The sequence below is a fragment of the Nematostella vectensis genome, chromosome 10 (genome assembly GCF_932526225.1).
Source record: "Nematostella vectensis chromosome 10, jaNemVect1.1, whole genome shotgun sequence".
Lineage (NCBI taxonomy): Eukaryota > Metazoa > Cnidaria > Anthozoa > Actiniaria > Edwardsiidae > Nematostella > Nematostella vectensis.
In genome coordinates, this window is record NC_064043.1 from 5,027,354 (window position 1) to 5,047,018 (window position 19,665).

Sequence of the window (19,665 nt, forward strand, 5' to 3'; positions counted from 1 at the left end):
TGATGGCATACCTGTCTTGTCCCTCTCGTTGTCATGGTAATTACCAATACCTAAGACCAAATAGATGATGGCATACCTGTCTTGTCCCTCTCGTTGTCATGGTAATTACCAATACCTAAGACCAAATAGATGATGGCATACCTGTCTTGTCCCTCTCGTTGTCATGGTAATTACCAATACCTAAGATCAAATAGATGATGGCATACCTGTCTTGTCCCCCTCGTTGTCATGGTAATTACCAATACCTAAGACCAAATAGATGATGGCATACCTGTCTTGTCCCTCTCGTTGTCATGGTAATTACCAATACCTAAGACCAAATAGATGATGGCATACCTGTCTTGTCCCTCTCGTTGTCATGGTAATTACCAATACCTAAGACCAAATAGATGATGGCATACCTGTCTTGTCCCTCTCGTTGTCATGGTAATTACCAATACCTAAGATCAAATAGATGATGGCATACCTGTCTTGTCCCTCTCGTTGTCATGGTAATTACCAATACCTAAGACCAAATAGATGATGGCATACCTGTCTTGTCCCTCTCATTGTCATGGTAATTACCAATACCTAAGACCAAATAGATGATGGCATACCTGTCTTGTCCCTCTCGTTGTCATGGTAATTACCAATACCTAAGATCAAATAGATGATGGCATACCTGTCTTGTCCCTCTCGTTGTCATGGTAATAACCAATACCAAAGACCAAATAAATGATGGCATACCTGTCTTGTCCCTCTCGTTGTCATGGTAATTACCAATACCTAAGACCAAATAGATGATGGCATACCTGTCTTGTCCCTCTCGTTGTCATGATAATTACCAATACCTAAGATCAAATAGATGATGGCATACCTGTCTTGTCCCTCTCGTTGTCATGGTAATTACCAATCCGCAGCTTGAGCAGCGGGACGACACTCCGCGGAGAGACACCCTGAAAAAAATGATGAAAAGCTTGAACCGTTTTAGGCAGATATTGAAAATCGTACAGGTAAAGCAAGTCTTCTCTCCACAGTCAATGCATACAGGTGCGTTGTCCTCGTTCTTCATGCAACAACATACAGGTGCGTTGTCCTCGTTCTTCATGCAACAACATACAGGGGCGTTGTCCTCGTTCTTCATGCAACAACATACAGGGGCGTTGTCCTCGTTTTTCATGCAACAATATATAGGGGCGTTGTCCTTGTTCTTCATGCAACAATATACAGGGGCGTTGTCCTCGTTCTTCATTCAACAACATACAGGGGCGTTGTCCTCGTTCTTCATGCAACAACATACAGGGGCGTTGTCCTCGTTCTTCATGCAACAACATACAGCGGCGTTGTCCTCGTTCTTCATGCAACAACATACAGGGGCGTTGTCCTCGTTCTTCATGCAACAACATACAGGGGCGTTGTCCTCGTTCTTCATGCAAAAACATACAGGGGCGTTGTCCTCGTTCTTCATGCAACAACATACAGCGGCGTTGTCCTCGTTCTTCATGCAACAACATATAGGGGCGTTGTCCTCGTTCTTCATGCAACAACATACAGGGACGTTGTCCTCGTTCTTCATGCAACAACATACAGCGGCGTTGTCCTCGTTCTTCATGCAACAAAATATAGGGGCGTTGTCCTCGTTCTTCATGCAACAACATACAGGGGCGTTGTCCTCGTTCTTTATGCAACAACATACAGGGGCGTTGTCCTCGTTCTTCATGCAACAACATACAGCGGCGTTGTCCTCGTTCTTCATGCAACAAAATATAGGGGCGTTGTCCTCGTTCTTCATGCAACAACATACAGGGGCGTTGTCCTCGTTCTTCATGCAACAACATACAGCGGCGTTGTCCTCGTTCTTCATGCAACAACATACAGGGGCGTTGTCCTCGTTCTTCATGCAACAACATATAGGGGCATTGTCCTCGTTCTTCATGCAACGACATACAGGGGCGTTGCGTGCCCCCCTCCCCCCCCACAAAACCATATGTAGTTCCTAACCACCCAACAACATACAGGGACCTTGTCTTCCATCAACATTCGATGACAAACAGGGGAGCTGTCCTTTTTCGACTCCCCCTATCCATCCTTCTCACCCCCCCCCCCCCCCCCCCCGCCGCCGCCCCACCCTCAACAGGAAACTAAACGGGGCCTTGTCCTTCCAGCTCCCTCACACGATGACAATCAGGGGCATTGCTGGCCGATCATGATAAAATGGGCTATTGTCCTTTTCTCCTCCCTCACACGATGACAATCAGGGGCATTGCTGGCCGATCATGATAAAATGGGCTATTGTCCTTCCTCCCCACGTGATGTGAAAGCGAGGCATTGTCTTTGCTCATCCCATAACATGCAAGGGCGTTGTCCATCATACCCAGCCTATAACATGCAAGGGCGTTGTCTGTTTTAGCCAAATACCTGAATGTGTTCCTGCCAGGCCTGCTGAAAGCGCTCCTCCATGTCCCTTCGCTGCTCTTCCATCAGCGTCCGCCTGTACTCCTGTAACGAGCGGAGTTGATCGCAATCCAGGCACTCCTACAGACACAAATACTCAACAAATATGACGTGTATAACAAGTGGCCGATTAATAACGTTCATCTGTTAAAGTTCCACGATAAAACCAAATATTCAGCAAAATATGATGTGTATAATGTGGTCAGATGAATAGCGTTCATCGGTGATTCTGGCACGAGAAAACTAAATACTCAACAAAATATGACGTAAAGTGGTGTCTTCTCGCGTACGGACCACCAGCATTTTTCTTATCACACCGAGAAAAGCAAATACTCGATAAGACAATTCCCCTACCTCTAGGGTGCTGGGGTCTGGGGCCGAGCTCAGCGCCTCGTTGATTTCCTTGCCTCCAGTGAGTTTCATGACGTCACGTGTAGAGCACGATCTACGCATGCGCTTAGATAACTTGGGTAGCGAGTCTGAAGAAAAGACATCAGTGATTTTCAATAGTAATTTAATACCGACATACAGGAGTGTAAATTCAGGTCAAGGCAATACTACCAGTTTGTCCCGCCTCGTTTTCAATCTCACTTTGCACACGTGATAGCAAGTCTTCTCTAGCGCGTTCCTGTTCCATGTGGTAGTGCTTTGACTCGCGATCTTCTGCGCGTGCGCAACGAAACACTGTCGTCCCGTCAGAAAGTTTCTCCATGAACTGAAAACCAAAAGATACGGTATTCAATGTAAAAAGAAGCCACAAGGTGAGCTGTCTTTTTTTTTACAATGAGTGTTAGCAAATCAACTCTAAAATGTATACCAAGAACATGTTTTCGGTTTCATGATTTGTTAAGAAAATCATTACGTTGAATAACATGTAGCTAGTTTACATTTGCTTCAAAACAACATCGAAAGAAACAAAGCACCTTTATGAGCTTCATTTGTAGTATGTGCTTCAAAGAAATCTTGTTTTTGCGTGTGTGATGTGGGTATGTTCATGGAGTGCATTGCGAGTGTGTTTTGATCCTACCTCCAAAGGGTATGTCCGCAAAACAACAACATCCACACAACCTACAGCCCCTCCATCAGCAAACAACGACCCGAGGGGTAGAGGGAAGGGATGAGAATGGCGCTGAAACCCCAGGCGTGCGTTCCATCGTGCCCTGCGAGTAGAGTTGGCGTGTAAACGCAGCATTAGGGAGTTGGGCGCCTCCAGGGGCGACACAGGCTGGTCGTAACCAATCAGCTCAGCTCCGTTAACACACAGCTTTTGTCCGACATGTATTTGTCCGGTGCGGACCAAGTGGTCAAGGGGTCTGTCAAGTGAGGCCTGGACGCTGTACCAACCATCTGTGACTGTAATTGTGCCGCACGTCTGATAATTAATAGAAAGAGGAAGTTGTAGTTAAAAGTGTAAAAATGAATTGGGTACAATTTCTAAATGATCAGAATAATCGTAATTTCTAACAATTAAGAATCAACAATAGCCGCATTGCAAAATATATACGATCCTACCTGATGCCTCAAAGGTGTACTCCCCCTGATCGGCGTGGCTTCATCATCTGTTATCTTGTTTGAGGTACCATTTTCTTGATTCAGATCCGGGGGATTCACCCCAGAAACACACAGCACCATAGTTTTCGTGGAAGCATCATCACGCTCGAGGACTTTTTTTAATGCAGACCTGAGAAACGAATCACAACAAGCAATACTTGTTTTATAGGTGACGCACATTAATTGAACGTGGAACCAAAGATTAATGAAACGTTTACAAGGTCCAACGCACCATTATTACTGTATCTCGTGCAAAATACCGAGACACAATGTTCGAACTAGAAACTGAGATATCAGGCTTCAATCATGGATGGCTATTTTAATCTGTTTACTGCAAGTTAATCGTTGTACTTTCAAATGTAAACAATGACAAATGGGTAAATGATCGACATTCGTTAATGACTCAATACGGTTTATACCTGTGCGATCGGTCGATTTCGAGGTCGTAGCGGTACTTAAGTTGGCACATTACCCAGTCAGGCGTCAGACATCTGTTGAGCGAAGTTTAAACAGGTCAGAACTAATCTATCAGCCATGTGGATACATTACAGCTCACCTGCCGGCGAAGCACTGTGGGAAGGACACTTCGAGAGCAGCAAGTTTCCACACAATCCACCGGAAGTGATTAGCCACCCATCCAGTACACACAAGACTAGGGTCTACCCCAGGGGTACCGAGAAACGCACTGAGAACATAAAACAACGTCATTTTACTACTGATTCCGTGGCGTCACTATTGCTAGAGCTCTTTTTTGCTATTTTTTTAAAATTATCTGAATGTCAAATTTGTATTTTATTTGTACAAATTTATGAATTTAACATCATTTTTAAAATGGATAAATCAAATATCACGTACGCTTCTATCTCTTCCAATCCTACTCGTCCATCTGAGCCAAGTCGTACCAGACCCCCATCCTCAGTCCTGATGCCTCCTTCAGTTGCGCGCGCATGCTCGCTACAAAATGCACGGCCGTCGAACCGAAATGAACCCGCGTTAGCACTGGTCACCGCTTGTACCTCTCCTGATACGCCAAGGTTATCCAACTGCGACATATACAGAGAAACTTAATATGGAACCATTTGAGATAACGTAGTATTCAGGGAAGTGACTAGCCTCCAGAATACATCGTTTTGTTCATTTTTTGTTTCCTCTTAAACGATCTAGTAAAAACCGGCGATTTTACAGTGTGCTTAGACACTACATACCATACTTGCGAGTGCGCTTCATCCTCCCATACCCCCCCTCCCCCACCTTTTTATAATGAGAATTTTAAGGAGCTTGTAGGAATTCTTCACTTACATTTAGAGAAATTTTATAACTTCCACTTTTAGGTTACACTTTTAGGATGTACAACAATACACAGTCGCATAGATTTTGCAAAATATTCTGACTTTCGATGCCGCCTAAAAATAACGCTTAAGTATCAAGGGTAGAGTGGATTCGTCTCTTTATAGTGTGACGCGCGTTACTGTCGCCACAAAGACAAAGTTTTAGAAACTTAGCCAAGTAGCATGCGAGAAAGTTAACCAATAAGCATGCGACAAAGTAATCCCTTAGCATGCGAGAAAGTTAGCCAATAAGCATGCAAGAAAGTTAACCAATAAGCATGCAAGAAAGTTAGCCAAAAAGCATGCGAGAAAGTTAGCCAATAAGCATGCAAGAAAGTTAACCAATAAGCATGCAAGAAAGTTAGCCAATAAGCATGCGAGAAAGTTAGCCAATAAGCATGCACAGTTTCCATTAATACGGTCTTTATAATAAGGAGGATTCAGTCGTGTTCTGCTGCGCACTAAAAGATTTTTTTGCCACGCTGAAAGGCTAGTAAAGTAATGGGTAGTGCAGTCAATCTGATAGCACGTTTCTCGCAACTCCGTTCATCTGCTTACTACAGAAAACTGTTGCCGCAGTGGCGCATGTCGCACTTTAAGGAATACTTCTTACTTGCAAATATAACCAGATTTGTTCCAGTCCCTTTGGATAAGCAGGTACCCCAGCCCCCACACAACGCCCCACGCCCCACGCCACTGCCCCACAAACAATCCCTGGCATTCGTCAAACAGCGACTAGATTTTGACGCACCTCATGGGATGTGTAGTGGCCAGGTGTTGCGTTACCAACGTATTGCTTTAGTGTTGGCCGTGACAAGGCTGCGTTACGTAGCTTAGACAGGTATCCCAAACATGGCTTGGTACTGCTTCCAGCTGCTGCCTTTACGGGCTGCAAGAAAATAACATTTTAGTAAAATCTAATGCTTTAAGGCAAAACACCTCCGTAATCGTAGAGACAAAACGAAGGTGGTCACAACGTAAACCCGTGAAACACTGTTTTCTGATTATGCACACTTGTTTCTCGTGCACTCGAAAAATAGGAATTTTATACAACTGGTCTTTTTTTTACCTAACATTAATTATGTTCAATGATAAGTGAAAATTTTCTTATGGCGCCAAACTTACCTGCGATATAGGGAGAGGACCAGAAAAACGGGGACGCTTCCGGTCAGGTGCTACCACAGATGGAGTCTGCATTGAATTCTCAGCGGCCGACGCAGTGCTAGCATGCGCACGGAATGGCGTAGCAAACTGCTTCCTCTTGACCGAGTGTCCTGGGACCGATGACGGGGAGGGGATGGTAGAGACGGGTTTGCGCGCGAAAAGCCTCCGAGTGTCTGACTTTGTATTTGTGTTCCTAAAACGGCACCGCAAAGGGAAAAAATAACTCAAGTGATTATTATAATCAAGAAAAGAGAGGAACGCTGATAATTCTAAATTTTAATTCCCTAGATACCGTAAATGCTCTTTTAAACGCTCCCTATCTAAATAACGCCCCCTGTCTAATGAACGACATATCCCCCCCCCAGCTTACAAGTTAACCCTATTCAGATCGGGCTTTTGGGGGCTCCCTCTGACCGGGCGAAAGAGCCCCCCCCCCCCCCACCCCACCCCCCATCCGTAACTTTTCAACCATTGGAGCTATTATGACCAAATTTTCAAAGAATCGTTATCTGACAAAAAGGAACAAAATAATATATTGTGTTGCCATAGCAACACAATATGACGTCATTATGACGTGATTTAAGGACATATGGTTATAAATAGCCTATCTTTCGAAACCTTTGCATAGAACATCCAAAATCCAAATAAGTTATCATAATCAGTTCGTATTCAAAAAGCGACCGATATTCTTCAAAAAAACTGTCTTTGTGACGACACGATGACGTCATTTAAATGAGCAGAAACGGGCAATATTTCCGTTTTTTTAGATGTGCATTTCTGTATGTCTTTTTCGATAATCTTATTATCTTGCAGTAGACATATATTATTAGTGACACTTTTTCTATGACAACAATATATGACACCTGTAAGTTTGCAACTGGACTCTTAATTAAAGTAATAGTTTAAATATCTTTTCCAAAAATGTTTTTTTCTACTTTTTATTTAAAATAGAGGAATATCAAAAGGATTTTGCCAAATTTAGATGTTAATTAAAAAAAAAAAAAAAACACAGCGATTTTTAGCTAATTATGTGACATCAGCATCCGCCATCTTGGATCCGCCATATTGAATCCGCCATCTTGGATTTAATGAAAGTTATTTACTTTAATCAATAAAAACTGGGTGGCAAAATCTGAAGCTTTTTGACAATATTCGATCTTCGTTTCAAGTTTTATTAATGATTTCAGGTGGATATGAATGTTATTTTGCTATTACTACAAGCACTATTTCGAGAAGGTCAAAAATTGACAAAAAAAACACCACCCCTCCCCCCTAAAATAGAGATGTAATTTTTATTGTGTTTTTTTCAAAACTTGGCATAAAACGTTTATATGACATGGATTTACGTTGAGCACGTCTATTTATAGTTGATCTTAACGACGTTTTGCCTAATTTTCATTAAACCTATGTCTCAAAACTTGGTTGCTATGGTTACCAGGGTACACATATCAAAATTTTGTTTACACCAAACTGATCCCAGATAAATTTTAGGAAAAGGCATCAAATTTCGATGCTCTAGCCCTACTAGTTCAAAAATTATCACAGATCAAAGGTGCTGGGGGCCTCAAAAGCCCCCCCGGGTCTAAATAGGGTTAACATTAAACGCTCCTCTCTAATAAACGCCTCCTATTTATTGGACTCCCCCCACCCACCCCCTCGGACCATTGAAAGCCCCCGGCGTTTATTAGATAATTTACGGCATGTATAAGTTTTTAGTTTCTTAGATGGCATAGTGAAGTAAGAGGAGTATCGTGGATGCGTAACCCTAGATAAAGCAGTCGGTTCCGTATCTTTTAGTTCCCTAGATGTCGCTTCCCAAGTGAGCTATGAACGGATCATTATGGATGCTTACCCCCCAGCAAGAGAAGCCGGCTCCGTGATACGAGGCTTCATCGGAGGTGTGAGCTTTCTTGACCGTCTATTAAACAGGACTCCTGAAATGAAAGTGAAAACAATTAGAACATGCGCGGAACGAAAAATTATAACTGAGACAGTCACACTATACGCTGATATTGATCCAGATGAAGGAGACAGTCACACTATTTAGTAAATAAAGCCCTTCTGGCGGCTGGGATATCGGCGGATAATGTCCAAGGATGAGAAATGGTACGAAAAATAGACAGTTGGCCGAGAAGCGAAGCTTCGAGGGCAACTGTGAAATTTTGAGGACCATTTCTCATCCCAGTGACTACACTAAAAATGCGAAAAGTATATTCTGCGCGCACTGACGTGCATTGGAATTTTTGCCATTCGCGAAAGATAACGATTCATGCAACATTAAACAATTCATGCAACAAAAACTACAAGCTCAAAACTTGCATTTCAACTGGTGGATTTACACCTAGACTGTTTCTTATTGTTCTGCTTAGAGCTGGAATAGAAATTGAAAGTTTTCAATTTTGAAATGTCTTCTGAGCGCGCGCTGTTGTGGAGTTTTTGTCATTGCCTTTTCTTTCCCGTTTCAGGATAAATTCTAAAAAAACACATTGATGATAGTTCTATGAAAGAAATGAAACATTCTTTCTGTGACTTCATAGCGTTTTGAAAACCATGGTGTTTGTTTGAGGAGTTATTTAGCAGACGGAAAGCACTTTGCCTGGACGTTATCGACTGATATTTGTCCTGTGAAAATGTGCATGTAACCCGTATTGACCAATGAGCGCGCTTGAAAATTCATCACTGGGATATAAACGCTGTATTGATCCAGATGAAGGATTGTGTACCTGATGGCGTGCTAGTCTGTGGTGTCATGTGACGGCGAGGTTGTGCCGACGGTACTCTAGATCCTTGCATCACAATCTGAAAGAACAACAGCATTCTTTGGTAGACCATAGGCTAAATCCGGGCACTACTATGGCCTACCAAGACAATCAGCATGTGAGAGTCACAGTTTCGACTCTTGGTTGACATGGGCTCCATATGTAGGATGATTCCATCGTGTTTCATCGAGCCTAGTGAAGTTCTGTCAATCAGATAGCACGTTTCCCGCATCCTTACTTCTCAAAGAGTTGCCACGGTTTGTAAGGTAACTACACGCGCTTTTCTCTACCTCCTGAGCTTTTTAAAATCTAACATTTATTAATTATCTAAGCTATGGTCTTCTAGTCATCTGCACCAATTATAACGGATAGCACGACTATCAAACGACTCTGATAACTGTTATTAAAATAGAATTGAAATCTTACAAATTTTCATTTAGCTTTACTTGAACATTACGCGCCCTGTAACTTGAAATAAGCTTCTTTTTGTATAAAAAAAAACAACAACAACAACCTTACTTTAGTTAAAGGATCTGTGTCATTCACTCTATCAAAGCTAATATAGAAGCTAAAAGCCCTCCAAGTAGAAACTTTAATAACAGGATATGCTTTTAAGTTGAACTTACTGGGGCAGACTGGCTCCGCTGGACACTGCTGTTGGAGTAAGAGCCTGGAACACAACAACATTTACTGAGAACGTTCCTAGAGGAATAAGCCACAACGCGCAAAATATATCAATTAACTTAATATTGAGTCTGCCCGAAAGATTAAGTCTGAAACTTAAGTACGAGTTTTGCTACAATTCAAACCTTACCCGTGTCACGAAGTCGAATACCCGAGCTCCGATCTAGTATATTATCAGTCTTATCTAAAGTCTTACTAATGCTACAAATTAAACCTAACCTTTGTCACCAAGCTGAAGATCCGAGGGGTGTGAAGATCTACTCTGCCTTCCTGATAACATCACCTTGACATGGCCTGCAGCGAGTGTCTTTGCTGTTGCAGTGAAGTTACCCGCCTTCTCAATGCTTTTTTCATCACAGAGGAATCCAGCGAAGTCAGTCGTTGAATCGTCTTCCTGAAGAGCTGCTGAACTCTCCTGGATTTCTCGGTGCATCATCTCATCATAGCCAAGTCTAGGGGCAGTTGGAGTTTGGACATGTGTTTGAGCTCCCTTAACTACATCTTTTCCAGAATTCAATGATCGATTTGCATGGACAGAGGGATTTTTGGCAGGTATATTTGGTGTCCTGACTGTTGACTGTGGGATTGATTTCGGCGAGACTGTTTCCTTTTTTATATCTAATGTCCCGCCCGAGGATCTAGAGGGTGGGACCAGCTGATCAGTTGCAACCAAGTCCCTTTTTTCTAAGCATCCTTTTTCTGACCGCGTATTAAATGTATGTCCTGATAAACAGTCAATTCCTTCGACTTCACCGAGGACTTTTCTTGCCTTTTCTAATGATTCTTCAGATATTTCCACTTTCTTCCCACTGGCAGTCTGAAATCCAGAGAAAGTTGCCATAATCACATTTCTTTCGGTTTCTTCACAAGGAAGTGTCAGATCTTCTGAATCAATCTGCTTGAACGTTTCTCTGGCTTTCTTGAGCGATTCTTTAGATATTTCAACTTTCTTTCCACTTGCAGTCTGAAACCCCGAAAAAGTCACAGCTGATTCGTCATGGGCATTTCTATCGGCCTCACCTTCAAGCTGCTGAAACGTCTCTCTTGCTCTCTTTAATGATTCTTCAGATATCTCAACTTTCTTTCCACTTGCTGTATGAAACCCGGGAAAAGGAGACGGTTTCTCTTCGCTTAGATCATTCATATTGATTTGTTGGAATGTGTCTCCTGCTTTCTTAAGAGCCTCCGCAGATATTTCAACTTTCTTACCACTTGCAGTCTGAAATCCAGAGAAAGTTGCCATAATCACATTTCTTTCGGTTTCTTCACGAGGAAGTGTCAGATCTTCTGAATCAATCTGCTTGAACGTTTCTCTGGCTTTCTTGAGCGATTCTTCAGATATTTCAACTTTCTTTACACTTGCAGTCTGAAATCCAGAAAATGTTTGGGATTTGACATTGACATTTCTACAGGTTTTATCTTGAGGGTTTATTTGGTCATCCATGTCAATCTGCTTGAATGTCTCTCTTGCTTTCTTTAGACACTCTTCTGATATTTCAACTTTCTTTCCACTCGCAGTCTGAAATCCAGAAAAGGTTTGGGCTTTGACATTAACATTTCTACCGGTTTTATCTTGAGGTGGTATTTCGTCATCCATGTCGATCTGCTTGAATCTTTCTGTGGCTTTCTTTAACGATTCTTCAGATATTTCAACTTTCTTTCCACTTGCAGTCTGAAATCCAGAAACGATTTGGGGTTTTACATTAACATGTCGAGAGGTTCTATCTTGAGGGTTTATTTGGTCACCCATGTCAATCTGCTTGAATGTCTCTCTTGCTTTCTTTAGACACTCTTCTGATATTTCAACCTTCTTCCCACTCGCAGTCTGAAAACGAGAACGGATTGCCATCTTTGCGCGACACCTTTCATTTTTGTCCTCAATGTCTATTTGCCTTGATGTTTTTCCTGCTATACTTGGTACCTCTACAGATCGGGTACGAGCAACATTTTTACCGACTTGACAGGACATATGGTCATCCATATCTAACCGTCTTAGCATATCCCTCGCCGTATGTAACGACTCTTCTGAGATTTCAACCTTTTTTCCGCTTGCTGTTTGGAATCCGGAGAATGGCGGTTTCTTGACATTTTCATGATGCCCCAACTCGTGATATTCTCTCATGCTGACCGTGCTCGTATTATGATGTAAAGGCACAGAAATTGTTCCATTCTTCGTATCGCTTATCATCTCTAAACTCGTTCCAAATTCGGAGAGGACAGAGTGATTATCGCTCTTAAATGTGTCAAATTCGTCACCTAAATAATTTAAATCTACGTCTTCAAGTAATTCACGTGCTATCTTTAACGCTTCTTTAGAAATGTCGATTTTCTTGCCACTTGCTGTTTTAAACCCTGATGGTTTCTTCACTTGTGTTTTTACAATCGAGTCAGCATCACTTAATTCCCGAGTCAAATGTAAGGTAGGAGACATATTACACTGATTGGTAAATTCATTATGTCTAGGGGCCTGGTCATCACTCACAGAACAACTCTCCCACATGCGTCTAGCGCTTTGCAGGGACCTCTCTGATGCTTTAAGTTTCACGCCACTGGCGGTGTGAAATCCTTGTAACTCCGAACAATCATCTTTGTTACCGTCTCGATTCCAATCAATAGGCCCCGGAACTTTATTAATACCAGGTTCATCATCTACTAAAACAGTATTTGTATCTGGATTAACAGGTTTGTTATTTTGGCGAGATGGCAAAGATTCACCACATGCATCCAAAGCGTCTGCATGTGAAACGAGGGAATCGTCCAGCGAGTCATCAACAGACAACCCATTATTCAAATCCTGCTCGAGCTGATCAAGCTCAGCCTTGATCTCACGCAACGCATCTTCTGATAATGACAGCTTCTTGCCACTTGAGGTCATAAATCCAAAATTTTTGCCTGTATCCATGACACACTTCATTTGAAAAGAAGAAAGATCACTAGTGCCTTTACTTGCAGATTTAACGTAATTTTTCTTTGGAGTCGACTTTCTAATATCCTCGTCGCCATTTCTAACTTCAAGAGATTCTATTTCATCAACAGGGAATTGACTCAACGCATCCATGTCAAATAGTGGTTCATTCGCGTAGCTTTCAGCACCAAGCGTACCTTCCTCTTGTTCCCAGTTATCAGCAGGTCGGGGCAGAACAGATGCCTGCGCCTTCCCAGTTGATTCGCCCGGCAAAGGGGGACCGGATACCTGATCATATACCTTGCCAGCCACATAGGCAGGACTTAAGGGTGGATTAGACACATTATCGCATGAGTTGCCAGCTTTCTTAACAGAACCTGGGGTTGAAATAGACATTTGATCACATGACTTGTTGATTGATGCAACAAACTTTGCTGCTTCGAGTAAGGCCTTCTCAGAGATATCAACAGTCTTTCCCGACCCAGTCCTGAAGCCTACAAATTCACCATCTTGAGGCGGTTTATGGGTATCTAATGTTGAACAATCAGGATTATTATCTATATTATCTAACTTGAGGTCTTCAGACGCACTGGGCTTTTCCCCTTTGATTTCATTATCTGGAAATAGTCCTTTCGCACTGTTTTCAGGAATAGACTTTGGCGTTTCTGTAGCTTTGCGGCACATATCACTTTCTGTGGTTTTTGGCATCTTCTTATATAATCCATCAGTTAATTCAGCGAATTCCCTTCGCGGGGTTGGATAAAGGAATCTTCTATTTCTGGACAATCTCTTCAGACCTGGAACCTTACAAGATGGTGTCACCTTTGCTAGCCTTGTTGTTGGATTATCTGGCGCAGATTCAGTGCGTCTGTTACTGGTTTTAAGCAAACTATCGGATCTCAATATTGAAGGGACAGCTTCAGTCACTTGTGGGTCCAGACCTAGATGTGTTTTGGCACGACTCGTGTTCTGAGGTTTGTCATCTGGAATATCTGTAAAAACAAACAATTGATTAACTTTTAGAGGCCAGGTAGATGATATTGTGTACACAATAAACAGAACTAATGCATCCACCGTACACTCTATCACAGCGCCATTCTATGCTACACCACAATATTGAGTCACACAAGGCACCTATTCCAATCAAAAACTGTATCAAGACCTCAGCGGGGTTAGAGAAAAGCGCTATACAAATTTACTTGTGGTTATTATTCTGATTATTTTTTTATATTTTTTTTTTCAAATAGACTGTATTTTCAAACGTATACATTGGTTAAGAAGGAAAATCAGGCTGTCATTTAACGTTCCATGCGTAATGTCACATAAACTATCCCACCCTATCCCAGGCTGATTCAAGTGGGTACAAAGCAAGAGCACAGCTAAAGGTGGGCGCGGCAATGGGTTTGCGCACCCTACACCACCATCCAAATAGACTGATATATTGTAATTTTAAATATAAGCAATGAAATATAGGTAGCTGATCTTCTGGCATATCTTCTGCTTTATCCCCAAATTACACTTTTGTGTAATTTGCTTCAATTAGACAGCCAAAAGACATGTCATATTGACATGTAACGTACCTTTACTACGATCAGAATTTCTAGTGGAAACATCTGACGTCCCAGCCCTGTCTACCTCTGTCGCCAAAGCCTCTTCAAATGAGGTAGAAAGTGAACCAATGCTTATATCCATTGCATCAAGGGTGTCACTTGGTAGAACAAAGCCTGAGGTACTGCTCTCACAGGGGAAAGGAGAAAACGTTTGCGCGTGAACAGCAGAAACAGCAAACGAAGCCTTTTGAGAAGTATTACTACAACATTTAGACCCATTTGGACGATCAGCAATACCACTGTAAGAGTCTCCAAACTCTGCTGAAGTGCAGGCCATGTAAGAGTCAGTCTTTGACACAGAAGGTTTCTCCAAAGCTTCTTGGGATTCAATAGATACTAGAGAACGCTCACAACACGATACCAACGTATCATCAAGCAATGTCAGACTCCGGCAAAGTCCAGAAGTACTGTTTTCCTCTAATTCCTGACGACTAATACTTGTCGTTTCATAGTTTAATAACTCTAAATTACTACTATATTGTTGATGAGAAGATATCTGTTTTTGAGAGTGTTGACTAGGGTTAATGTCATCGCACACTGTAAAATCTACATCTGGAGTTAAAGGGCTGTGACTGCTTTGCTCTGAAGACCCTGAACCATCAACCCCTTTTGATGTTGTCTTACAAAGTTTCTTTCTGCGACCTCTCCTATGACGTTTATCCCTCCGCTTGACATTTATTTTTGTGATCTTAGGGGTTGATTGAGGTAGAGCGTGGAAACTTGTCACTTCTTGTGAGGAGACCAGTGGACTGACAGCTGGGACAGGCTCTCGTTCTGATCTGTTCGATGTGGTCTTTGTTGTATTTTCAGAAGCAAAAGGCATTAATGAGAGTTCAGAGTTTTCCTCCAGTTCAGGGAGAGAAGTGACTTCAAGTGATGTGTTGTCAGACTCATTCTGGAGGTTTTTCTTTGAAAACAATGTCCTAGCAACCTAAGTATAAATAAGGAAGGAATTTACGTATGCACAAACTAGAATTTGAGAAATTATACAGGAATAGGCAGAAAAATATAATTCATATATTCAAATTAACTTTGAAAAAACAAATAAAGATTTATGGCAACCATTGATGGATATTGTTTGATATTTTGTTGGAATTCATCTAATTACAAAACGTTTTGAAGTATGGACAATAAAATCTATTGTGGAATGGGGTTAGTCTATTTCTAGGGAATTCTACCAACCTTTGTCCCCTTCTCCCCCACCGTGATCTTTGTATCCATAAGCTCACCTATGGAGCAAAGTACCTCTTGTTTTAGCACAGATATATCATTTGTTTTCATTACTATATACTCAGCTCAAATTCTACATAAACTGTATGTACTGTTCATCATTTGAATGGAGAGCCATCAATCCCCAAATGACCCACTGCGAAACAATGCAACACTTACTGAGTAGCATTTTTTTTCTCAAAACATTGTAAAATAAAAATCTTATTGTCATTGTTCGTTTGGGCCATACGACAGCTAATGGAGCCTTTGCTCTTTAACTTAATTTGATCTTGCCTCATTTAAATTAGACTCTTATTAAGTATGTGCAGAGCCTGTTAATGAGGACATTATCATTAGAGTTTATTTCACGGGTACTATACTGTAAAAGCACAATCTTCCATACTGTTTGAACACCATACCATGCCTCCTCTTTTACAGTCATTTGTAAAATGTTCTGTTTATGCGAAATATAGAAATGCTCACCCTCATCAATCCCGTCATCCTTCTGTCTTGGTGGGGTGGCCATTGACTCAGTCCACTCTATGGTATCATCTCTGGCTTCAGATACATCCAGCATTGGTAAGCTAGGCCTACATGACTGCTTCTCTGTTATCTGTAACAAAGAATAAAATTCCAGTTAGATGTTTATTATCTGTAACTCAAAGGACCCTCATTCTCAGATAATAGAACAAGTGCAAGAGGGTTATAGACCAGGCCTTGCCTTACATAGCATAGCACACCATAGTTTCAATGATTCTATAATCTACCAATGTACATAACAGTGCTGAATGATGTTCAATAGCAATGCTGCTACCACTGTGGACAAAGAGATGTATCAGTCTATAAAAACTAGACTGTATTCACCCTAGTCTGCCTGACGACGTGGTCCTCCGACAGTTACAACAATCATATTTCAACTAAAACTGGGAGTGTATTATATGTTTTCTTTCTTCATATATTATATGAAGTGAGATGCATACAGTAACTGTATAGCATGGTATCATTATAAATCTTACCAGCTGCTCCAGAGTTTCTGGAGTTTTTATCAGACTTTCCCATGGTCTGTGCACCTGAACTAAACCTCCAACAAGACTCTCTTCTCTTTCCACAGTATGGCTTCCAGGGATGTTATTGGGAGTGACATGCTCTACCGAAATACAACCATATAATATACATATACATAATAACCATTTATTACAATATACCCAATAATTTGTACTAAAAGCAGGGACCACATGTCTGGGTCTTGGGGGGTTGGGGGCTAGTGTGCTCTTAGAGCTTTTGCTTTAAGTTATGAAAATTCAAAGAGAAATTGATGAAAAGACATTCAACCCCCCCCCCCCCCCCCACCACCACCACCACCACCACCACCACCACCTCATCACTTTCATAAAATCCCCTCATAAAACTCCAAACGACAGAGACTCAATTCAATTCTCCCTCATCTAGCTTGTTCACCACTTTTTATTAGGGTAAGGGTGCATAGCTAGGAGTGGGCGGAGAGGTCATGTACTTTCCTTTGAACCACAAAAAAGAAGTCTTTTTTCTTGAAATCATGTAGACTTTCTAAATGGCACACCCTGCTCAGTGAATCCTAGCTATGGGCCTGCATGGGTGATAAATGCTAGCTGTACCTTGTGAGTCTTGGGTGAATAAATTTGGCGTGCGATCCAGATGACTGAACTGTCTAGTTTTCTGGGTTGCTGGAGTCTTGAATTCATGACTGGGAAACTTTTGCTGGTCAGACTCATATTGTGTCCTATTGACATGCTCTTTAATGCTTGTTTCTTGATCAATTGAAGAGAGGAAGTCATCAGGAGTTAGGTCTGAGTCATTCAAGAGACCTTCACTTACATCACACAATTCTAGAAAAAAAAAGTTGTCAATAACCTCTGCCCTTTGTGACATACTACTGATGCTGCAAACCACCTATATGACTATCATATGTTGTATTGTAGCTTCGTAGTGATTTATAAAATAAAAGGAGCTACAGTACAAACAATTTACAGTGCAACTGGTGATAATAACACTTCTCCATTTAAATCTGTACTTCTCCACTTAAAACTGTACTTTTAAATTACAGACCACAGGGTCAGGATATCTCGAGTCTAAGCCAATCAGATTAGAGCAGTTTAATCGTCTTTTCTGGACTTGGGATATATGGAGAATAAGCCAATCATATGAGGTCTCATGGAGTTGCTATTTTGGGGGGTCAGGATATCCCGACAACAAGCCAATCATACCGGGTATCGTTATCAGTGTAATGGGTATCATCTGTCATTACATGTACTTGAAAATCAAAGGTCAAACCTACAGACACAATTATGGCTCTGTGTGAAAAGGTCGTATTTTTCTTTCAAACAAACTGTGTAGGCCAATTTTCGTAGTTTTTACTTTGTCAACAATCTATCAAAGGCTGCAGTCGGATATGCCTACCGGAAAGAAGAAATATTCTATTAATGATGTCTAGCTTAGCAGACTGGCCAAGCTTTCGAAATTCACTTGCACGTAAAATCACGCTGAGCTTTGCTTTCGGTCAAATTAATAACCGGGATTCCGATCACGAAGTTTTAGTCCCCGTAAATCTAGGTTGCGCTTCATTTCTTTTTGCATATAATGCTACGTAATCAAACTAACACGTAAATTACCTTTCTGATATTTGAGACACAGTCTCAAATCATTTAGATCTGCTAATTTGATTTTCTTTCTGCCTATAATTCCACATAATCAGACAGAAAAACGTATAGTCGAAATATCCCACGAATTGAGCAGAGCTGTGTTGAACACACTAGCAGGAACATTCAAACTAACTCTGGATATCCCGACTTTGTGTGTGTTTCTCTAGGACGGGTTAAATGAGCAGAGCTGTGTTGTACGCACTAGCAGGGATATTCAAACTATCTCGGGGAAATCCCTACTTCACATATGCTTCTCTAGGACGGGTTAATTGAGCAGAGCTGTGTTGTACGCACTAGCAGGAACATTTGAACTAACTTGGGATATCCCGACTTTGCGTGTGCTTCTCTAGGAAGGGTTAATTGAGCAGAGCTGTGTTGTACACACTAGCAGGAACATTCGAACTAACTTGGGATATGATTGGCTCGTTGTCAGGATATCCTGACCCCCGAAAATAGCAACTCCATGAGACCTCATATGATTGGCTTATTCTCCATATATCCCAAGTCCAGAAAGATGATTAAACTGCTCTAATCTGATTGGCTTAGACTCGAGATATCCTGACCCTGTGGTCTGGATTTAAAAAGTACAGTTTTAAGTGTAGAAGTGTCTAACATATACATCTTGGTGAAACTTGGTCAAAATTTTCACTCATGGCAGAAAAATATCTGAATTAATATTACTTGATAATCTCAAAGGAGTTGACGCTAACAATGAAACCAACTTTCATTCGCCTTCGCACAGCTAATTGCGGTGAGTGTTCCGGTCTACTTCACTCTACTTCATTTGGGAAATTAACAACAGGTTCAAGTAGATTATTTGTATAACCATAGATCGCGTAACATCAATTCAATTTGCATAACTCATTTGCATCAAAGTTATTATAACAAGCATTCCTAAAAGATATGACGACTGTCAACAATACTAAAGCTACATTTGCGTCACGAAAGTCTTGTTGGTTGCCCTCAGCGCATAACATTCACACATCGATGGTTTAGCTTACGATTACCTTCTGGACATTTTTCTTGAAGTAAACTCTTCCAGAAGTCCTCACTTGGTTTCTTTGTGTCAATAAATACAGATTTCGATAAGTTTTTGTGGGCTTTAGGGCACTGCTCGTGGCATTTCGGGCGAATGCCTGTTGACATGTTGTTTACGCGGAAGCCGCCATGTTGGATTTGACATTTCGCGCCATCGCGGGACTAGAACCCAGTCCACACGTGGGATTCAGTCAACCCAACAAGCAGGATTAAATAAAAAATATATTTAATCAAGATTTGTAATCATTTTTTGTATCTACGCATTTAGTAAAATATTTTCGATTATGTGTTATTGTTGCTGGAAAT

General features: G+C 41.4%; 1 protein-coding gene across 1 annotated transcript in view; it reads right to left on the reverse strand.

Moving 5' to 3' along the window:
- The window catches only part of LOC5506070 (breast cancer type 2 susceptibility protein homolog), a 30,182-nt gene extending 10,674 nt beyond the window's left edge, over positions 1-19,508 (reverse strand). The window contains exons 1-21 of the mRNA XM_048733852.1: positions 19,329-19,508; positions 17,278-17,508; positions 16,660-16,790; positions 16,127-16,256; positions 15,617-15,663; positions 14,405-15,365; positions 10,139-13,816; positions 9,862-9,905; positions 9,200-9,275; positions 8,329-8,410; positions 6,438-6,669; positions 6,064-6,201; positions 4,840-5,027; positions 4,541-4,669; positions 4,404-4,475; positions 3,946-4,114; positions 3,461-3,805; positions 2,995-3,148; positions 2,788-2,912; positions 2,398-2,514; positions 857-935 (exon numbers count right to left, since the gene is read on the reverse strand). Coding sequence (XP_048589809.1) covers positions 857-935; positions 2,398-2,514; positions 2,788-2,912; positions 2,995-3,148; positions 3,461-3,805; positions 3,946-4,114; positions 4,404-4,475; positions 4,541-4,669; positions 4,840-5,027; positions 6,064-6,201; positions 6,438-6,669; positions 8,329-8,410; positions 9,200-9,275; positions 9,862-9,905; positions 10,139-13,816; positions 14,405-15,365; positions 15,617-15,663; positions 16,127-16,256; positions 16,660-16,790; positions 17,278-17,508; positions 19,329-19,467 — 7,267 coding nt within the window. The 5' untranslated portion in view covers positions 19,468-19,508. The remainder of the gene's footprint in view (positions 1-856; positions 936-2,397; positions 2,515-2,787; positions 2,913-2,994; positions 3,149-3,460; positions 3,806-3,945; positions 4,115-4,403; positions 4,476-4,540; positions 4,670-4,839; positions 5,028-6,063; positions 6,202-6,437; positions 6,670-8,328; positions 8,411-9,199; positions 9,276-9,861; positions 9,906-10,138; positions 13,817-14,404; positions 15,366-15,616; positions 15,664-16,126; positions 16,257-16,659; positions 16,791-17,277; positions 17,509-19,328) is intronic.
- Between the last annotated feature and the right edge of the window lie 157 nt (positions 19,509-19,665).